General features: G+C 38.1%; 1 protein-coding gene across 2 annotated transcripts; it reads left to right on the top strand.

The window, feature by feature from the left end:
• The first annotated feature begins 1856 nt into the window (after positions 1-1856).
• Positions 1857-15464, top strand: LOC117409971 (coagulation factor XIII B chain-like). 2 transcript variants are annotated; one of them, XM_034016297.3, is made up of 7 exons: positions 1857-2185; positions 7499-7684; positions 8660-8833; positions 12092-12277; positions 12577-12741; positions 14726-14908; positions 15233-15464. In XM_034016297.3, the coding sequence occupies exons 1-7, from the start codon at positions 2098-2100 to the stop codon at positions 15244-15246; spliced, it is 996 nt and encodes a 331-aa protein (XP_033872188.3). In that variant the 5' UTR covers positions 1857-2097; the 3' UTR covers positions 15247-15464. The 2 variants fall into 2 exon arrangements, with proteins under 2 accessions (XP_033872188.3, XP_033872197.3); XM_034016306.3 differs by lacking the exon at positions 8660-8833 and having other exon boundaries at positions 1861-2185.
• The last annotated feature ends 8326 nt before the right edge of the window (positions 15465-23790 follow it).

Here is a 23790-nt window from a genome sequence, read left to right as displayed (position 1 = left end):
GTTTTGGTTGTCGTTTTCTCTTTCAGGGAACCAGGGTTACAGTAAGTAACCTAATGTTCCCTTTCAATTAACCTCACGATACATATATATATATATATATATATATATATATATATATATATATATATATATACAGACGTGCTCAAATTTGTTGGTACCCTTACAGCTCATTGAAATAATGCTTCATTCCTCCTGAAAAGTGATGAAATTAAAAACTATTTTATCATGTATACTTGCATGCCTTTGGTATGTCATAGAATAAAGCAAAGAAGCTGTGAAAAGAGATGAATTATTGCTTATTCTACAAAGATATTCTAAAATGGCCTGGACACATTTGTTGGTACCCCTTAGAAAAGATAATAAATAATTGGATTTTAGTGATATTTCAACTAATTAGTTTCTTTAATTAGTATCACACATGTCTCCAATCTTGTAATCAGTCATTCAGCCTATTTAAATGGATAAAAGTAGTCACTGTGCTGTTTGGTATCATTGTGTGCACCACACTGAACATGGACCAGAGAAAGCAAAGGAGAGAGTTGTCTGAGGAGATCAGAAAGAAAATAATAGACAAGCATGGTAAAGGTAAAGGCTACAAGACCATCTCCAAGCAGCTTGATGTTCCTGTGACAACAGTTGCAAATACTATTAAGAAGTTTAAGGTCCATGGAACTGCAGCCAACCTCCCTGGGTGCGGCCGCAAGAGGAAAATCGACCCCAGAGTGAACAGAAGGATAGTGCGAATGGTAGAAAAAGAACCAAGGATAACTGCCAAAGAGATACAAGCTGAACTCCAAGGTGAAGGTACGTCAGTTTCTGATCGCACCATCCGTCGACTCCACTTTTGAAAGAAAAACATAAAAAAGCCAGACTGGAATTTGCTAAAATGCATACTGACATGCCACAATCCTTCTGGGAGAATGTCCTTTGGACAGATGAGTCAAAACTGGAGCTTTTTGGCAAGTCACATCAGCTCTATGTTCACAAATGAAAAAATTAAGCTTTCAAAGAAAACAACACCATACCTACAGTGAAACATGGAGGAGGCTCGGTTATGTTTTGGGGCTGCTTTGCTGCGCCTGGCACAGGGTGCCTTGAATCTGTGCAGGGCACAATGAAATCTCAAGACTATCAAGGCATTCTGGAGCGAAACGTACTGCCCAGTGTCAGAAAGCTCTGTCTCAGTCGCAGGTCATGGGTCCTCCAACAGGATAATGACCCAAAACACACAGCTAAAAGCACCCAAGAATGGATAAGAACAAAACATTGGACTATTCTGAAGTGGCCTTTTATGAGTCCTGATCTGAATCCTATCGAACATCTATGGAAAGAGCTGAAACTTGCAGTCTGGAGAAGGCACCCATCAAACCTGAGACAGCTGGAGCAGTTTGCTCAGGAAGAGTGGGCCAAACTACCTGTTAACAGGTGCAGAAGTCTCATTGAGAGCTACAGAAAACGTTTGATTGCAGTGATTACCTCTAAAGGTTGTGCAACAAAATATTAGGTTAGCGGTCCCATCATTTTTGTCCATGCCATTTTCATTTGTTTTCTTATTTACAATATTATGTTGAATAAAAAAACAAAAGCAAAGTCTGATTTCTATTAAATATGGAATAAACAATGGTGGATGCCAATTACTTTTGTCAGTTTCAAGTTATTTCAGAGAAAATTGTGCATTCTTCATTTTTTGTGGAGGGGTACCAACAAATTTGAGCACGTCTGTATATACATTTATAATAAAAACCTTTTCTCTTGACTTTACTGACATTTGTTGGTGGTGGTAAAAAGGGACAATAAAACTACCAAAAGGTTCCACTGGTGTTTCAGGGGCACTGCTGGCAAGAGTGAAAAGGAAATGAGGGGTTACAAATTAGCCTTTAGTTTGTGTTAATAAAAAGTGCAAACTTTCTACATTTGTTTAAAACTGAAACAAGTTTTTTTTAATCTTTTGTCATTTCCCAGATGTAGATAACTATTTAAACAAAAGGCTTATCGCAAATGACATCACTGGAGAAATATTAACCAGTAGGAAGAAATATAACGAAGGTTTTTTGCTGGCATTTTACAGTTCAGGTTTATCGGGGGAACCTATACAGTATGTGGATGATATATAAAAAATACATGAAAATGAAAGGGTTTGTATGGATTCTTGCTTTACTGAACTTTGCTGCTACTGTGACCCACGGTAAGTATCCATTTTCTAACATAGGCTAATACTGATTTATTTTTGTTTTCAATTTTTCTTCATTTGGTTGGTTGTTTTGTTTCAATCCAAAAGATAATGTTTTTAAAACACCATGAATAGACCTTATTTAATTATTCAAAATAGTACAGGTATGTAGGTGTTCTCATGCAGCCAAAAAATAATTTAATCATACTGAGAAATCTTTTATATATTATTGTTAAAAGACACAAACAAAATATCCATTCATTCTTTGACAAGACTCTCAAACCTTAGGTTGATAATTTAAAAAGCACTGGTATTTATTTACAATATTTGCCAGCAGACACGGTGCGTATTGGAGACCAGCGATTATTTGAGACCGGCGTTTATATTAGATCACTCGCTTCACATGCATCATGCGGTCATTGATAAGCCGCTAACACACAACCTTGTAGCAACATCGTAACTCAATGTAAACATTTCAGCAACATTGTTAAAAGGTTGTGTGTCAGTGGGAACTAAGTAATAGTTTTGTTTTATAACACAATTACATTATATTGTACACCCTCAAGTATAAAGTGAACATATTATTAGTCTTTTTATATAGGCCTATATACTGGTTAACAAGGATACAGTATGCAAAACGTTGGAAAATGAACAAGCAGAAGTATACGAATGTGTATTTAAAAAAGGAATTAGATCTACCATTGTTAATAATAATAATAATAATAATAATAATAATAATAATAATAATAATAATAATAATAATAATACAAACTTCTAAAATGTTTTTAAAAACGAACAATAAAAGCAATAAGTATCATTATAAAAAATAATGTATTGTTTAATCTCAAACTTTGTTAATACAACAAAACATGTTAAAATACACCAAGTGGTTTGGATCTGGCCTACTTTGCACGCTTAAAATGATCAAAACTTTTAATAACATAATAACTGCATTTAACAAATATGCATTACATATATATACCTTAAATTACATTTTCTATTATTGTTTATTAATCCCGAGAGTCACTTTCATCGCTGTCACTTATTAGCAGTTCATAACGCTCAAACTCCTCATCTTGCTCATCTTCAGTGGCAATGACAGAGACCCGGCGTTTAATAGAGACCCTCCGTTTATTTATAATATTTGCCAGCAGACCTGGCGCGTATTGGAGACAGGCGATTATTTGAGACCTTGCAATTATTTTAAGTTTTATGGTAGTTTTAAATTACGTCTCAATCCTAAAATTCTAGGTGATGCAAAACCTTTGGCCATAGCTATAAACCTTTGTTCAGCTCTACGGTGGGTCGGCTCTTATGAATAAATAGGCATTGCTCTAAATACTGCAGCACCACCTTATACTAGTAAACCCACTCTAGTGTCAACCTGTTTCCAATTTATTTTATTTGTGTTTGGCTTTGAAAATAAGTGGTATGTAATAATGTAATGCCATGCTTCTCATATTTCTATAGAACTACATCTGTGGCATCAGGTTCCTGTTATACTTTGTCAGCATCACTAGTTTTGCAGCTCCAGCTATTGCAGAATTCAAGACATTTACTGTATTTGTTCTTGTAGGCTTGGTTTCATATTAATTGTTTGCAATCAGTCAAAGGTTTGATTCCCATTGCTATTAATGATGGACTAATCTCTGTTTAGTACAAAAATAAAATAAAATAAATAATCTTAAAATGTCTTAACTGAAACAATATGAATCACACTTTTAAAAGCAGCTATAACTATAGCTGCACCATATAGTTGGAGATCCAAGTTAGGAAAAAAGAGTGTATACTTGACCAATGTGCTGAACACCATTCCAAACTGTTTAAGAAGATTTTGGCTGTGTAAATAGAGTTTTTGAGCAGTTAATGTCATTTTAGCTTATTTAACTTATTTTCAAAATATAGGGCTTGGTAAGTTTCTTTTACTACATCTCTCTTTTGATTGAGTGTTACGACATCACAAGACTACTAACCTGCATTGTTTAATACTCATCAAGAGATTTTGTCCTTAGTAAATCTGCATGTCAATATATCTGCCTATTTTCTTTACACTGCTACCTAATATCATATACCAATCATAACTATTTCAGACACTCTAGAATTGTTTGTATCTGCTATAAAAATAGAAGTGTGCTATTCATAAAGATCTTTATAGTGCTCTAAACATTAGTGCTCACGAATGGGGCATTTGTTGCCTGTTTTACCTCACTCAATATATTGGTACTCCTGAATAGATTATCATCTTCTCTTCAAATATATACAACTGATTTTAATGAGCACACCATCTCACAAGTACTGTGGCACCACAAGCTAGGTTATACGCACTGAAAATATTCTTGCAATCCCACTCCCAGTAAATACAATATCTAATTTACAGCTGTGACCAAAAGTTTTGCCTTACCTACAATTTTAGGATTGAGACATAATTAAAAAAAAACTATATGAACATAATTCAGATTTTTTAAACATCATGTAATCAAATAAACTACAAAATTATGCAAAAGTCTACCTAAAGCCATAATAGTACTACAGTATTTCATGTTAGATTTCGAAATGTCACATTTTTCAATTTGCCAGTTTTTCATTAAGTATATGGAAAATGTTAGGTTACAGATGTAACCCTGGTTCCCTGAAAGAGAAGACAATCACCAACAATACTTTTGGGATATGCCTGCCACAGGTCAGGTATTCACTGAGCATTTTATATCAGAGCTGTCAATAGGCCCCTCCGAGGAGTGACTTCCTCGGTCCCGCCTACTGAGGGAACAAATAGTCACTCCATGGAACTCACTTCCTCTTTTGCATCGAACCTGCGAAGGCGACCAGTGTGACTTCGCAGGCTGGTGGTCGTCTTCTCTTTCAGGGAACCAGAGTTACATCCGTAGCCTAACGTTCCCTTTCAGTTTGAAGACGGCCACCAACAATACTTTCGGGAAAGTATACCAAAGCCGTCGTGAGGGAGCCTGAGCGGAGACAGCAGACGAGGGACGAGGGATGATTAGCGGTGCAACCTCAAGGACCCTTGTGCCTAATGAAGGTATAGAAGGATCTACCACATTAATTTGGTAGAACCTGGAGAAATTATGTGGGGTAGCCCAGTTAGCCACAGTACATATGTTGAATAGTGAGGCTCCCCTTAAAAGGGCCCACGATGTAGCCACTCCTCTTGTAGAATGTGCGGCCACCCAGCCAGGTGGGGGTAGGCCGGCATTTGCATATGCAGTCAAAACTGTGTCCATAATCCAGTGAGACAGCCACTGCTTTGAGAGGGCTTGACCCAGGGTCCTCGCACCATAGCAGATGAAGAGATGGAAATCCTCTAGCTCCACTGATTTACTTAAGTGTAAAGCCGTAACCACCTTAGGGAGGAATGCAGGGTTCGTGTGCAAAGACAGGGCAATGCTGCCTGTGTCCTGAAAACTGACCTGCGCAGTTTGGGAGCTGCCGTCCAAGGTACCTAAAAGAACTTGGAGGCTCACTCTATGCTGGGATTGAGCTTGGAAGAGGGGAGAGACCAACATCCCAGGTTGTCTCAGAGCTGGGACCCATCTCAAAGGTCAGCTCTTGGGTGTTTTCCTCCTCCTCATCCTGAGGGGAAGGGCTACCATCCTAGGAAGCCACAATTGATATGACATCCTGGTCTTCATCGGCAACTGCCAGGTCTGGTTCAGAGGTATCTGGGGTGACCACCAGCAAGGGTGGGGTCAGCGCCGGGGTCAGCGCTGGGGTAGGTGTTAGCAGTGGAGCCGGGGCTGGGTGTTGGGCCTGCTGCCTGGCCAAAAACTCCAGGACTTGAGCCATTTGGTCCTTCAGGTCGGAGATGTCCTGTGTTTGTTTTGATTGTCTCGCCCACTTAGTGCTCCTCACAGGTAATCTAGAGCGGCTGTGAGCCTGAGCACAGGGAATACTCTGCTCAGGATAACTGAAGGATGTTTTTTTTTAAACTAGCGCACCGAGCGGGCGGGCCGAGACAACCGGTGGAGTTGACTCAACAGCGAGACGTGGCAGAGCCGAGTCCCGGTGCAGGAATTACGCGTCTCTTTATTTATTTTTTTAGCTGCAAATAGCAGGAGAAATACACACAACAGCAGGCGCTATGGGTTAGAAAGCAGTCAACAAGCGATGCAGGCTGGTGAAAAGAAAGGAAAGATTTATCAAAGTGCAGTTGCACAATGATAATAGCTCAGTTCAGAAGCTGATTCCAGGAAGGGGCAAGCCAACTTCCAGCAATATTTTTTTTTTTTAATAATTCAGGGGAATTCCAGAAAAGAGAGAGAGCTCTTTCATACAGACTCAATCAGCAACTGGTTTGGTTAGTACTTTACCTTACCGCTAGTGAGAAGCAAAAGAGGAAGTGAGCTCTGTGGAGTGACTATTTGTTCCCTCAGGATGCGGGAGAGAGTACGTCACTCTCCAGACGAGCCTATCGGTAGCTCTGATATAAAATGCTCAGCGAATACCTACCTATGGCGGGCAGGCATTTCCCAAAAGTATTGTTGGTGGTCGTCTTCGAATTGAAAGGGAACTACAAAGCACTATGTAATTCCATATGTTAACATAACATTATTTAACAGGTTTCATTTGACTTTATGATACAGAATTAGTTCATTCTATAGGGTTTTTTCAGGCTGAATCATGGTTCTCGTTTATAGATATTAAAGTGTATTTAACCACAATATTCAGGTGAATGCATTATTACAATGTTAAAATGCAGCAAACAGTGTGGTAAATAATTAATTAGAAAACAAAAGGGTGGGTCCCTGAATGTCTCACCTGGTAAAAACACTGATGCGCGGCATGCAGGGTGAGTCATACAACCAGAGATCGCATATTCGAACCCTGGTTATATGAGGCAGGCGGTCTTTGCTGGGGACTCCGGGGGTGCTCCACATTGGCTTTAGTGCTTCCGGGGTTAGGGAGGTGGGATCTGGCTTAGACTTTCTCCTCACTGCTCTGCGGTGACCCCTACAGGCCAAGTGAGCTTGGGGGCGGAGATTTGCTTGGCTGGTCTTAAATAATAATAATTAGGCATTGTTTTACTGTGCTTTGTTAAGTCTTATTTTTGGGAAGGTGGTGAGTTTTTATACATATTTGTAATGTTCTTTAGCATATTTAAAGCAAAACTAAGAAAATGTATTTCCATTAGCTTATTGATATTATATATATATTGCCCCTCATTTCTTGCAGTTAAACTATGAATGATTCAACAAATCAACATATTGTTTAAAGCCAAAAAAAAATAGGGACAAGGGGAATTCGAGCTGTGTATATACATTGTCATGTAAACAGTCATGAACCATCATGTGTTAATAGTATTGTAACTTTTAGGCACAACGACACCATGTAGTAAACCTGATATACCAAAGGGCTATTTCTATCCAGACAAGGAGCTTTACGGAACAGGAGACCAGATTTTTTATGCCTGTGAGACAGGGTATCAAACTATCAAAGGACAATGGTGGGATACAATGGAATGTACACCCACCGGGTGGTCTGCCATTGGTTACTGTGCTGGTAAGCAGATTTAGCTCAACAATGTATTTAATGCAGAATTATTCTTTGTTATAATCAGAGATAAGCCTCATTCTTTTTAATAAACATGTTTAAAAATGCACTATTATCATTATTACATGTGTACATACAGTATATTAATTGATTATTATTATTATTATTTATTTCTTAGCAGACGCCCTTATCCAGGGCGACTTACAATCATAAGCAAATACATTTCAAGTGTTACAATACAAGTAATACAATAAGAGCAAGAAATACAATAACTTTTGTTCAAGCAAAGTACAAGTGTGACAAACCACAATTCAATAATACAGCAGATAATAGTGATAGTGACATCAGGATATGATTAAATAGTGATAGTTACATCAGGATATGATTAAATACAAAGTACTACAGGTTAAACACTTGGCAGATTACAGTATTCTGAAGTACAGGATTAAATGCAGTAAAATAGGGGGCAGATAAGAGCAAAATAAAGCACATTTACATGAAGGGTGATAGTGTCCCAGGATACAAACAGAGGAGTTCTACAGGTGCTGTTTGAAGAGGTGAGTCTTAAGGAGGCACCAGAATGTGGTCAGGGACTGATGATTATGGAACTGAGAATCATTAATCTAACATACAATAGTCAAGTTTTAGCATACAGTATCATCTCTCTCTCTCTCTCTCTCTCTCTCTCTCTCTCTCTCTCTCTCTCTCTCTCTCTCTCTCTATATATATATATATATATATATATATACTGTATATATATATATATATATATATATAGAGAGAGAGAGAGAGAGAGAGAGAGAGAGAGAGAGAGAGAGAGATATCCTGAATTAAAGTAAAAATGCAACTGTATACATATATATTTGGAGATCTAATTTTCTTTATGCTCTGATATGTGAAAGTGATTACAATTTAGTTGTATTTGATCCGAACAGATTCTGAGTATTTATCTGTGTTCGCTTTCATTATTTTTAACAATAAAAGAAGTGCCTTGTGACGTCCCACCACAAGTAAAAGATGGAGTTGTTATAGCAGGAATTAAAAAGTATTACACTGGAGATGAAGTGGAATATAAATGTAGAAATGCATTCATAATTGAAGGACCCAGTAAAGTTGTGTGTGAAAATGGAAAGTGGACCACACCTCCAGTATGTGTATGTAAGTATTTTTGCTATTTTTTTCCTGAATTTTGATTACTGTACTCTACCCTCCCTGTTATCACCAGTACATGTATATCTTTCAGCAGAATAGAATGAACCATTCAAAAGCATTTTTTAAAATCTATCAACTGTTTACACTAGCAGCACCTTTAGAACTGGGATTGAAGGCAACAACTATTTTATCTACTTCTTCAGTGCAGTTTAATAACACAAGCACATGAAATATTTTAGCATTTCTTTTAAATTTGTATCTTTTTATATCTTCATAGAGAAAGTGTTTTAAAATACTAAACTCAAGAACCAGTGACCACCAAGCAAAGCTCAGAAAAGGTTTATAAATGTTTTTCAAAATGCCTATGCTGCATATGTCTATAGCTTTTATTTTATATGTGAGATGTACTGTATCTATTTTCACAGTACTGACCACATGATCCCAGTCCACATGATCCCAATATACAATATTCACATTGAGATGTTAAAAAGGGTACAGCTACAGTTTATTTTCTTTCTAATGACACAAATGATTGTCCTTGTAATATTATCTTGTGTAGGTCTCCACACACCAGACGCAGTGCGACAAGCGAATGTGTCGTACGACACACCGCACCATGACAAAAAAATAAAAACATGTATTTTTGATACAAGACATTCACACTGCCTGCAATGCAACAAGCAATACTGAAGTGACACAGATGCCATGCAAACAAATAGAATTACTGTCTAAGTTAGCAATTTTGACCAATGAGGAATAGCTTCCCTTGCGTGCCTTCAGTAAACAATGGTGGAAGAAAAAATAATTCTTGCAGTATCAAAATACCCGGAGCTGTACAATAAAAGAAACAAAAATGATAAAGACACGGCAATGAGAGAGCACATCTGGGAGTCAATTTCCAGGGAACTGGATATAGCTGGTGTGTATGATTTGTTTACCTGAAATGAGTATTCTGAAAAGCTATTATGTATTGTACATTTTTATTAGCTGTATGATTGGACTAACATGCGAGTGATTTTTTTTCCAGCTGATACAATCAGAGGAGAGTCGCTTATGACATTGTGTCAAACAGAGTAAAAACTAAAATATATGTGTGCATGTTTTATTGATGTAACTATCACTATTATCTGCTGTATTATTGAATTGTGGTTTGTCACACTTGAACAAAAATTATTGTATTTCTTGCTCTTATTGTATTACTTGTATTGTAACACTTGAATGTATTTGTATTTGCTTGCGATTGTAAGTTGCCCTGGATAAGGGCGTCTGCTAAGAAATAAATAATAATAATAATAATAATAATAATAATAATAATAATAATAATAATAATAATAATAATAATAATATTAGTATTTTGATACTTGAGTAAGTTGATACTTTTCTTGCTTTTGTTTTTTATCATCTCTGGATGATTTACATTACATTTTGATTTACAAAACAAAGTTTATGAAAAATCTTTTGTAGCAAGAGTTTTGCTTTTGTGGATAAAGGAAAAAAAGAAATAGATGTCTACAATTATTTATTTCAGCTTTTTTTTTTTTGCAAAACTCCAAAAAAGTATTCATACCCTTTGATGCTATTATTATTTATTTATTTATTTATTTATTTATTTATTTATTAGTAGACGCCCTTGTCCAGGGCGACTTACAGTCGTAAACAAAAATACATTTCAAGAATCACAGTACAAGTATTAATACAATTAAGAGCATATACTGTATATATATATATATATATATATATATATATATATATATATATATATATATATATATATATATATATATATAGTAACAAAGTGCGGGCAAAGTAATGGATGGAATATAAATTCGGCCCCGATTTGTTGAATTTAACCCTGTATTCTAAGGGAAATAAAATTCAGTGTTCCTTGCCTACTGAACTGCACTTCCCAGGATGCAATACATTCATGATTGAATTACTTACCAGACTTGATTAGGCACCTGTTAGCAATTAACACAGGTATTTAAAGTGGGCTGAACCAACACGGGGGTGTCTTTGACAAGGCTCAGTCCTGCACACAGACCTGGTGTGTTGGTACAACCACAAAATAAGTAGTGTTTCTGTTGCTATTTTGAAGCAATTTTATAAAGTGATTTGAGTCGGTAAACAGCTTAGCCATCCGATAATATAGTTTAGTTCCTTGAAGAAGTATAGTTCAGCTATCCATGTGGAGATAGGCCTTTATTTGTTTTATTTTGTTTACAAAACCTGTGTTTTGTCAGTGCTTGAATAACCTGCAGAAAACTAATAACAAACATACGAGTATCATTTTTACACTAGAAGATCATGGTAACGACAAACTGTGACAACAATTACCCCACTTTGTCATCTTCATAAACTCCATCAAATTAATTTCTAAAGTCTTATCTGTATTCAGTAGGACTTCTATTATTTACCTTTTCCTATATGGTTTGCCGTCAGAGTTGACTAAAATGTTTAATTTGGTCTCCCCACACTCAAAACTACATGGATGCCACATTGGCAGTCTCCATGGTGGCATCCATGTTGTTTTGGTGAATCTCACCAGCTTTCTAGCCCAGTGAGTCTGGTGGCTCATCGGTGAGTTGAACAACAGTTCGCTGAGCATCATCTGTTGACTTTAACAACAGTTTGGTGACCACAAATTGTCACCAGATGAGCAAACGGTGAATAAAACAACACACCCATCATTTTGATTTTGAGTACTAGTTCAGGCCCTGGTACTGTCCCGCCTTGATTACTGCAACTCCCTCCTGGCTGGCCTCTCTGCCTCTGCTATCCGTCCACTCCAGCTCATCCAAAGCTCTGCTGCTCATCTTGTCTTTTCCCTTCCTCATTTCTCCCATACTACATTGTTGCTCCACTCGCTCCCTATCGGTGCTTGCATCCAGTTCAAAACTCTTGTACTCGCCGTTGACCTTTCTGCTCCCTCCTTGTAACAATTGTTACAAGATATCACATTATTTTTTTTACACATTTTTTTACATACAATTATCCATTTATACAGTTGAGTTTTTACTGTAGCAATCTAGGTAAAGTACCTTGCTCAAGGGTACAGCAGCAGTGTCCCCCACCTGGGATTGAACTCACGACTCTCCGGTCAAGAGTCCAGAGCCCTAACCATTACTTCACACTGCTTCCCCTTTATAAATACATTAAACTACTTTAGAAAAAATTTTTTAAACAATTTAAAAACATGTTTACATATTTTAGTTTGGAAAACAGATCCATTTCACATATTTGATTATAAATGTATCTTTTTTATAGTGGCTATTTTCAGACGCTGTGAACCTCTAAAAATAGATAATGGGTATAGGGTACCAGAAAAGAGCACATATGATCCGAATGAATCTGTGGAACTTGGGTGCTATCCTCCGTATGAATTAAAAGGACAACGTAAAATAACCTGTGAAAATGGACACTGGACTGAAACACCACAATGTCAACGTAATGGTGAGTGAATTTGTATTTTGTTATTTATATTGCTTAATTCTTTATGCTTCCTATTGTCACACAAATGCAACTCCAAACCAATCTGACCAGTGACCACCAAGCAAGGCTCAAAAGAGGTTTGTAAAGGTTTTTTTAAAAAATGCCAATGATGCATAACTCTATAGCTTGTACAGATGTATCTATTTTCACAGTGCTGACCCTGTCATCCCAGTCCATCCTAAGAGAGCAGTGTCCAGTGTCAGTTATTCTAGATATGTTTTGAATCTAATAAGGAAATAACTTTAAATGATACATTACAGGTGGGACATGTGGACCTCCGCCTACTGTTGAAGATGGGATAATTATTAAAAGAAATGAAGGGAGTAAATCAGTTACCTATGAATGTCAAAGGTACTATGTACTGGAAGGAGACTCGACTATCAGGTGTCACTCTGGAAAGTGGTCAGACGCGCCCACATGCATAGGTAAGTAGCCCAACATTATTAACATAGCTCTATTTGTACTCTAGTTTCTTCTAGTATTTAAACTAATGTAATGATATATAGTAATTGTATTTTAGAAAACCATTTTATAAATCTGTCAGACAGAAAGCAGGTGTGATTTTATGTACAAATGAGAAAGATTTTCACAGTAAAAGGAAAAAAAAACTTCAACAATCAGGTGTCTCAAGAACCAAGGAGCTTAGATATATTTTGAAGAAAAAAAATGCCTCCAGGGAAATGGTGGTCATCCCATTATATACAATATGTTCATATGTTCTCCTAAATATACAGTAGGAATGAACGTGGTACCATAGGTGGGATTTGGGGAAGGGGGGCAAACAAGGGCATGTGCAAAGCAACAGAATCTACTCATCATTTCAGTATTGCTAATATTATCTATGAAACTGCATTTTCATGCGATACTAATCAAAATGGTCGTCTTATCATATTGTATAAATAAAAAGGGCTAAACATATAAATCCTTTCAATATATATTTTATAAAACGCACTAGAATCACTATTGACAGTTACAGTCGCATGAAGAAACAGAAATACCCTGCTTACACAGCGGACTCAACCAGAAATATGATGTGTCATATTATTAGTAAGCCTGTCAGAAACATCATTAAAAAAATCTTGCTACTTTAACTGCGAGTTATTTGGTTAGTATTTGTTATGATCATCAAAAGGTTTTTTTTTTTTTTTTTTTTTTTTTTACAAAAAAGTGTTTGCTTAATTTCCCAGTGTCGTATCTACCTCAGTGTCCCCTTGAAATGTGTATATCCTGTACTCAATTCACATGTGCACAGTGAGTCCTCTCTAATCTGCCCACAAGAATGACTGCTTTTCTGTTAGCTTGTCTACAAGCTTAAATTTCCCGAAAAAACAAAAAAACTAAAAAGTTCTTTCCAATGCTATTTATGACATTTAATTGGGACATAATTTCGTTTAATTGGGATACAGTACTTTCAAATGATGAAAGGAGATCGATTTTCAGAGTAATACAGGTCGCGTAGCACAGTGCAGTGAGTACGTGATTAGGCTCTGACTTGCACAAATTGCGGAAACCATGCTGAACTGAAGAAGGAGGAGTCTCCGGTGGTTTCTGAAGAAAGTTGGCGTGTCAACAGCGCAGGTGAGATTTATTTTGGTTAGGAATAAAAAAAAAAACATTGACTCGTATTTTAAATTATGTATTTAACATCTAATCAAAATGTGATGGGATTTCATTATTTTTCTTTTCATTAAGAATCACAAAAGCATGACTAAGGTCATCGCAACTGCCTCTCGTTTAATTGGGACAGCTGCTTATTCAGGATATTTTTTCTCCTGAGGCGTCCCGATAAAGCGGAGCCGACAGTATGCTGTATTTGTGTGGTTGAACTTTCACTGTAGTATTATTAGGTTTTAAGGCTGTAGTAATATTAGTTTTGGTCTGCATCAGTTTTTCAACAGGAGAAAAGCAGTTTCTGAAACCCATAGAGAGGCAGTGGAAGCGTGATTTCTGTTCAGAGATTAATTTAATAAGTGTTGTGTGCAACTCAAGGCCCACTCGTCAGTTTTACTTCCAAAGTAGTAGCTTATATGTAGTTACTTGCATTAAATAGTGAAATGTATTGGAATGTAGTAGGCAAATGCCCCTGCTTGCCAAACATGGTGGGAGTGGGTGCAGAGGAAATGTTTAGTACTAAAGACTTTTCAAATTGGAAAACAGCAATCAAAAAATGTTGCGATCACCAAAAAAGCAGTTCACATGTTTCAGTACATGTGAATGTCTTTTTAATTAAAAATCCACCTATGGATAGCATTTTCAACCAGTTTGGTGCTTTGTTAGTATATACTGGTATGTGTATTATTAAAACTGACTACTATAGCTCAATAAAACCTAAGTTAATAGACTTACCCCACATTACCCTATTGTTCATGGCATTTGTATTATTATTATGTTTCTATACGTTTTTCATAGGACCTTGCATTATAAACAAAGAACAATTAAAAGAAAAGAAGCTTCGGGACCCACAAACAATATATCTGGAACATGGGAAGAGTCACAAATTTGTTTGTAAATACGGATATTATATGAAAGATACACCGTATATAACACAGGTGGTCAAAATGTGTGCACGTGGGCAAATGGATGTCCCAGAATGTATGTATGACCAAGGATGTCTTGGTTTTGTTTTTGTTATTTTTGTACATACAAATGTTATAAAGTAAAAATGCTAATACCAATGTATTTAATAGGTCAGGTTAACATTAATATTATTTACTGGCTTTACCTGCTCATGGTAAGGTTTCATGTGTTTTTTACTGGTACATTCACTGTGTAAATTCCATGTACAATCGACAGTGCTTATATTGATAAGAAAGGATCTCAAACACAGTACTCTCCATTGTGATACATTAATACAAATAACATTTAAGAATCAGTAAAGAACAAATATAAGTAGATATTCTTTTCTTTTTTGGACAGGCGTATATTACTGAGGGAGTCAAACTTGGATCTTTCAACAAGTAATATTCGCTGGAATGAGAAGAGGAGGGGAAGACATTTCATTTAGATTTAGATTGTCTTTTGCATTTTGTTTTTCTGTAGTTTTCTTTTACAGCTACAGCATAATAAATACACCCTGAATTATTTCTATTTTGTGTATATGTCCATCTACTATTGTTGGCTGACACAATTAAATATCATCCAAAATGTGCCCTTTGTCACGTTTTCTATGTAAGCTGCTTTGCTAAGGCCATTTTGAGTCAACTGTATTTACATTTCAGTTTGGTGTAATTGTATCAGTTTATCAATCTGAGTCATTGGCTAAAATGTGTAAATTGCAGAAATAAAGTTGAGAACCACGCCACAATAGGACATTATATTATTGATTAAACTCCTTCCAATTCATCATCTTTGTGTGCTACAGTTTTCAATCATACCATCTGGAATTGATGCTGCCTCACAAGACCCAAACACCCACTTAAATATGCTTCATGGGTATGCAGTGAGATAATTGTTCAAATGTGACAAATGGTAATTTTTTTACATATACATTATACAAAAATATAACAAGTAGCGGGACCTTCATCTTTCTGGCATAGATTGTAGGCAGTTAGTGTGTCGAAGGGGATTGTGACCCGGATGGCTTGTGGGTGACATCACACCAGGAAATGGACACACACAGGACTGTGAGTGAAGCGCTGATCCACATATTTAATTTAGGAATAGAATATTCAAACAAAACAAACACAGAACACACAGAACACTTTGCCACAAAACAAAATGGCTCCATGGTCAAAATAAACAAACAGATATAAAACAAGTACGTTGCTGGTACAACTCACACGTAGCAACTGTTATTATTTTTAGTTCTCTTTAGCTTACGTTCCGCCTCTGAACAACCCAACCTTGATGAGCGGCTGATCCACTCTTTCATACAGCTGTGCCTGGGCTCGATTGCTTGTTAATCATTCAATCGAGCCCAGGCACCTTCTGCATGTGAACTGATTAACCCTTCCCTGACGACCTTAAACACCCGTGCACAGCCAACATTCATTTTAAATAATAGCAACACAAACACAATCTAATAGCAACACAAACACAAAATATGCATCCTGTTTTCTGTAGCACTTCATGGGCTTGTGTGCCATTTACTGAGAGTCTGAGTGCTGGTGACTACCCCATTTACTGAGAGTCTGAGACTACCTCTTTTATTAAAAATACTGCAATATACATATAATAAATAATAAAAAGGATATCTGATTGTGTTTGAACTTCACAGCACCACACTATCATGGGATATGGGTAATGGAAGGAACTTTGCCCTGCAAAACAATGTAACCTGCTGGTGGGAATACATGTAAAGCTTAGGGGTTGAATGGATGTCCAAGTAAATGATATAGCCTATATCCAGTACGGTTTGTAATATATTGTGGACAAATCAGCCTTGTCTGTGTAGACACAAAAACTGAAAACATAGCACGATGGATCACACTTGTTGTACAATCTTGATCTCCGTCAACATCCACTGTTGCCTTGCAAACCCTAAAGTCTGCCCTATCTTCTGATAAGCTCTGTATTATTTTCAGGTGCCTCACAATCACAGCTGCTGTCATTCACAGGTGCTTGCAAACATTCAGTTAGTTTCTTATTTCCCAATGCTGGTCAAGGTCATCTAAAAAAACACTGAGCATATCATGGTCCTCTGCATCAGGTATATGTACACATTAAGTGCATTGTTCCTATGTATAGTAACATTGTAATTATGTGTAAGTAAACATGTATTTACTAAGTAACTACTATGTAAATACATAAGAACATAAGAAAGTTTATAAACAAGAGGAGGCCATTTGGCCCATCTTGCTCGTTTGGTTGTTAGTAGCTTATTGATCCCAGTATCTCATCAAGCAGTGTCTTGAAGGATCCCAGGGTGTCAGCTTCAACAACATTACTGGGGAGTTAGTTCCAGACCCTCACAATTCTCTGTGTAAAAAGTGCCTCTTTTTATCTGTTCTAAATGCCCCTTTATCTAATCCCCATTTGTGACCCCTGGTCCTTGTTTCTTTTTTCAGGTCGAAAAAGTCCCCTGGGTCGACATTGTCAGTACCTTTTAGAATTTTGAATGCTTGAATCAGATCACCGCGTAGTCTTCTTTGTTCAAGACTGAATAGATTCAATTCTTTTAGCCTGTCTGCATACAACATGCCTTTTAAACCTAGAGCAGCAATATCCTTTTTGTAACGAGGTGACCAGAACTGAACACATTATTCTAGATGAGGTCTTACTAATGCATTGTAAAGTTTTAACATTACTTCCCTTGATTTAAATTCAACACTTTAATTACAGACACTTAGGACCTCATTTACTAAGGGGTGTTAAATTTAGATTTCGCACACGCGTTAGGTAGTGAGCCTAACGCACACGCTACATCTAAATTTACTGCTCGATTTACTAGCAGAAAAGGCAGTAATCTATGCCTGCTCTATAGGCAAATTTACATGCCATAGTGTGAGCTCTGCTGGGCTGCTAGGATTAAAAGCCATAGCCTGCATCACTTAAAAACAAGTAAACAAGATTGTTCTTGCAAAGTTAACACCTAGAATGTTATCACTCCTACCCAACAGCCACCTTTCCCTATCTTTTCCGGTCTCAGAATCATCAAACAGACCATTGTGTCTCAATATATAAGGGAAGCAGGGACTCTTACTGTTTTTAAGTCAAGTTTGAAAACGTATTTTTATAAAATAGCTTTTTTATCTTGGTGCTCCTATTGTAAAATCTAAACTGCATTTTCTTTTTGTCCTTTTTTAAAACTCAAGTTTTTACATTTTAATCACAATTTTTACAATTACCAAATTGTGTATCTCTTTTTAATTGCTGTATTCAAAATATTCTTTATTAGATTGTTTTAAAAAAAATATATCAGCACTTACCTACTCTTTGAAAATTTGAATACAGTACTATGTAAATTATGTGTCTGGCAGTTATGATAGGAAATATGGTGTTGACATTTAAAAAACAAATATTTATCAAGCAAATAAAAGCTGACCTTGGAATGCAAGTTAATCATAAAAAAACAAATTTGCATGAAAGCAAAGAACTTTACACAGCTAGTGTCAACATTTCAAATGCAAACTATTTCTTGACCTTGGTTTTATGAATCATTTTATTGTTGCTCTTTGTTGTTACCATCTGGAAAGGATATGATAACTTACTCTTCCCCTGTTGATTCTTCATCGTCTGAAGGTGCTGCTTCATCTTCTGATTGGTCACTGAGTAAATCACATGTTTGAACGGATGAAGCGTCTGCCACTTCTAATACAGGTGCGATGCTGGGCCTCCTTACCCCTTTACAGCCATCAGTAGGAAGAGTCAAGTTTGGACCATAAATCAGTGTCAGTCTTGAGAAAATCCCCAACAGCAGACATCTCTACTGTACAACCCCCCAATCTGTGCATTTTCTGCAACACTCTGTTTTAACAGTGTACCATCCAACTATCAATTTATTTTCAATGTAGAGTATGTGATACCCTATGCCTTTTGTTCCTTGAAAACATTTCCTTGCAAAGCATTGTAACAATATGTCACATTTTATTTACCATGTTATATGTAGTTCACGGGGCGGGAGTCAGGGCTGCGAGAGGAAGGGAGTGTTTTTGCAATTTAGGATTGGAGGCTTGGCCTCTAGAACAGGGGAGAGAAAAGGATGGGCTGGAATCCAAGTGAGAGAGTTCCCTATGGATTCGAAGCTAGCCCTATCGGCCTCCGGACCCCTGAAAACACAGAGTCCTCTGACTTCTCCGAAAGTCGTTATAGATGAAGCCTTGTGACTGGGTCCCAGTTACTGACTGGGTTCAACCCTCAGAGGATGGAACGGCTCATACCAAGCCTTGATGTAAAGAAGAAAAGAAAATCTGAAAGAACGCAAATAATTGTTAGTTATGAGACTCGAGCACTAAGAGTATGAGGGCCACGTACCAGGAGGATAAAGGAGGAAGTAAGATAGAGCCTTCTTTCTTGAGGCAAGATAGAAATGTGAAGACAAACAAAGACCGCATGCCAATGTATAACATAAAAGCAAGAAGAGACAAACAATGACAAACAAAATAAATAAAATAGATGGTTAGTGGAACAAGCTATGTGTTGGCCATCCACTCGGTGGAGAGGAAAAAAAAACTTCTATTAGTGGAACACCTCTGGTGGTCCTAGCAGAGAGGGCATCCCCACTCCAGGCATGCTAGCTATAGACTGGTGTGCTGCAGTGATATCGGATGGTAGCGATCGGATGTAGGAGTTGACTGCTGAAGAGGAACAACACCCCATGGTCTTGATCAGATGATGGCTGATGCAGGCTCTGGCTGCTGAAGAGGCTGCACCAATCCCGAAAGAGTGCGTGGTGTAGAATAGGGGAGAAAGACCTGCTCTGGTGACGAGAGCAGAGAGGTGGGAAGAGAACCAGTGTCTGGTAATGATGATTTTGGAGCAATCAATGAAGAGGGAGTCTAAGGAACTGAAAGGTTTTTTTACTAAATGTTACAGGAAGTCAGGAAGGAGATGCAGGGGGGGGGATCTTGGTGATTCCTCAGAGTGTCAGGCGTACTGCTAGGCTGGAGAGAAGGGTCGACGAGGGGCTGGACATGCTGCCGAAATAGACTTGAATTCCTGAAATGTAGGTTTTTATAGAGGTTGGAGGTCCCGAGCATGAACGATAAAAGCTATGATCCACTTTTCGTTAAAGGGTGTGGGGGATGTCCTGTTCTGAGCACAGAAGGTGGAGAAAGTTGGGGTTGCCATTGCCACTTTTGGGCACAGGTCAGATGAGTGCACGGTGGATGCGCACACCCTGCATGCATTTGTCTTGACCACATTGAAAATGTGATTAAACAGATCTATATCGGGGGTGGACCAATCAGCGATATGATTATCGTTAGCCAAGACAGAGGCTGCTTTTGCAGAGAAGGTTTTGTGGTATTCGTAGAACATGGTGCCCCCGTATCTCACCGATAGTTCTATGACATTGTTCTATTGATCCATCTCTTGTCGGCGATGGGGGTATGCAGCACACAGGTCGTCTCGATAGATGGAAAATGTGAGAACGAACTTGCCAAGGGACACATTTTTAAGCAGAGGGGGGTCGCAGGATTTCAGTGTGACTGCTAAATCTTTGCAATTGACTGTGATAAATAAATTCAAATGCTGTAATGAGAATAGAAACCAGGTTAATGTCTTTACCTTCAATTATTTGCCTTCAGATCAACGGGGAGAGGGCATGATGTTGGATAGCTACTGCTGATTAGAAGCCTGAAGTGGATGCTGTAGCCAGGTTGAACGCTGATGGGTCTGACTGGAGCTGCCTGGGCTGAGGCGAGCAGGGGAGTCGCTGAAATGGAAGATGCGGTGAAGGTGAGGGGCAGAGACTGGCACATGAGAGGCAGAAGGAAGAACTGCAACAGTGCTCATGTCCATGCCATCTAGTCGAGTATTAATTGTAGACAAGGCATTTGCAAACTGCTACATAAACTGCTTCATGTCATTCATGATTTTTTGGTGCAGCTCTGCCATGGAATCTTCAGCTGAAAGTAACTGCTGGCCTTCTGTTATACTTGCAGGTGCCTCTGGGGTGGTGACATCAGCGCTTGGAGCTTGTGCTGCTGAGCGAGCAGGGGCAGGGTAGTGAGTGGAAAAAAACGGCTCTGCTGAGACAGATTCGCACAAAAGTTGAAATAATGCGGTCTGATCACTTCCAGATGGAATTTGGATTCCTTTATCAAATAAAGGACTTATTTCTTTAATGACCAGACGGGCCAGTCATTAAAGAAAAGCTGGGCAAGCAAGGAATCCTGACAGCCTTTCCTTTTGGAACGGCGCGGCTGGGAAGGCCCTGGGTCAGGGGCTGAAACAAAGAAAGGAGTTGCCGCTGGAGGGATCAGGATGTTCCGTGGATTCTTGGGGTCAGAAGAGGAAGAGGTAGGTATATCCATGCTCGGTGTTGGGTCCGTTCTTATTCGGTAATCAAGTCGGGATATCGTGCTGCGAGTTTTCAAAGCTGGTTCGGGTAGTCGTACTGCAAGGTCAAAGCCAAATCGGGAAGTCCGGAAAAAGGGTCAAGGCCAGATCGGGTAGTCAAAAGGTTCAGGAGTCAAAAATGTAATCAGGGCAGTCAGACAGGCAAGGTTTCATTCACAATAATCAATTTAATATTCTCTCTCTCTCTCTCTCTATACGGGCAAAAAAGCAAAATGCAAGAGAAAGAGCTGAGCTCACGCCCCCCGAACCCCACTAAAGTTAACATATACAGACGTGCTCAAATTTGTTGGTACCCTTACAGCTCATTGAAATAATGCTTCATTCCTCCTGAAAAGTGATGAAATTAAAAGCTATTTTATCATGTATACTTGCATGCCTTTGCTATGTCATAGAATAAAACAAAGAAGCTGTGAAAAGAGATGAATTATTGCTTATTCTACAAAGATATTCTAAAATGGCCTGGACACATTTGTTGGTACCCCTTAGAAAAGATAATAAATAATTGGATTATAGAGATATTTCAAACTAATTAGCTTCTTTAATTAGTATCACACATGTCTCCAATCTTGTAATCAGTCATTCAGCCTATTTAAATGGAGAAAAGTAGTCACTGTGCTGTTTGGTATCATTGTGTGCACCACACTGAACATGGACCAGAGAAAGCAAAGGAGAGAGTTGTCTGAGGAGATCAGAAAGAAAATAATAGACAAGCATGGTAAAGGTAAAGGCTACAAGACCATCTCCAAGCAGCTTGATGTTCCTGTGACAACAGTTGCAAATATTATTAAGAAGTTTAAGGTCCATGGAACTGTAGCCAACCTCCCTGGGCGCGGCCGCAAGAGGAAAATCGACCCCAGATTGAACAGAAGGATAGTGCGAATGGTAGAAAAAGAACCAAGGATAACTGCCAAAGAGATACAAGCTGAACTCCAAGGTAAAGGTACGTCAGTTTCTGATCGCACCATCCGTCGCTTTTTGAGCGAAAGTGGGCTCAATGGAAGAAGACCTAGGAGGACTCCACTTTTGACAGAAAAACATAAAAAAGCCAGACTGGAATTTGCTAAAATGCATACTGACAAGCCACAATCCTTCTGGGAGAATGTCCTTTGGACAGATGAGTCAAAACTGGAGCTTTTTGGCAAGTCACATCAGCTCTATGTTCACAGACGAAAAAATGAAGCTTTCAAAGAAAAGAACACCATACCTACAGTGAAACATGGAGAAGGCTCAGTTATGTTTTGGGGCTGCTTTGCTGCGCCTGGCACAGGGTGCCTTGAATCTGTGCAGGGCACAATGAAATCTCAAGACTATCAAGGCATTCTGGAGCGAAACGTATTGCCCAGTGTCAGAAAGCTCTGTCTCAGTCGCAGGTCATGGGTCCTCCAACAGATAATGACCCAAAACACACAGCTAAAAGCACCCAAGAATGGATAAGAACAAAACATTGGACTATTCTGAAGTGGCCTTTTATGAGTCCTGATCTGAATCCTATCGAACATCTATGGAAAGAGCTGAAACTTGCAGTCTGGAGAAGGCACCCATCAAACCTGAGACAGCTGGAGCAGTTTTCTCAGGAAGAGTGGGCCAAACTACCTGTTAACAGGTGCAGAAGTCTCATTGAGAGCTACAGAAAACGTTTGATTGCAGTGATTGCCTCTAAAGGTTGTGCAACAAAATATTAGGTTAGCGGTCCCATCATTTTTGTCCATGCCATTTTCATTTGTTTTATTATTTACAATATTATGTTGAATAAAAAATCAAAAGCAAAGTCTGATTTCTATTAAATATGGAATAAACAATGGTGGATGCCAATTACTTTTGTCAGTTTCAAGTTATTTCAGAGAAAATTGTGCATTCTTCGTTTTTTGTGGAGGGGTACCAACAAATTTGAGCACGTCTGTATGTAATAATATTTTTACCTTTACAGATTGATAGAGAACTAATCTGCCTCATGGATGATGACAGTCTGGTCAAATATGTCCCCATCTTTGTTGACAGGATTGCAGTACGCAAAAGCAGAAAAATCAGAATATAAGGAAAAAGCAGAAACAAAGAAACAGAACCTATTGCAGAAGCTCAGAGACAAAATGATGCTACATAACAATGGGAAAGAAGTTGTGAATACTTGAAGGAATGAAGAGGGCTAGAGAGCAACAGTAAAAGAAGATGTTACTTAAAAGGCAACAGGCATGCAGTAAAAGATAGTCACAAGATGGTTGCATGAAGGGAAACAAGTCAGGAAGCATAAGAACGTAAGAACATAAGAAAGTTTACAAACGAGAGGAGGCCATTCAGCCCATCTTGCTCGTTTGGTTGTTAGTAGCTTATTGATCCCAGAATCTCTTGAAGGATCCCAGGGTGTCAGCTTCAACAACATTACTGGGGAGTTGGTTCTAGACCCTCACAATTCTCTGTGTAAAAAAGTGCCTCCTATTTTCTGTTCTGAATGCCCCTTTATCTAATCTCCATTTGTGACCCCTGGTCCTTGTTTCTTTTTTCAGGTCAAAGAAGTC

The sequence above is a fragment of the Acipenser ruthenus genome, chromosome 10 (assembly GCF_902713425.1).
Source record: "Acipenser ruthenus chromosome 10, fAciRut3.2 maternal haplotype, whole genome shotgun sequence".
Lineage (NCBI taxonomy): Eukaryota > Metazoa > Chordata > Actinopteri > Acipenseriformes > Acipenseridae > Acipenser > Acipenser ruthenus.
Note: the sequence above shows the minus strand (reverse complement) of the source record. Positions and strands in the feature narration are given on the sequence as shown.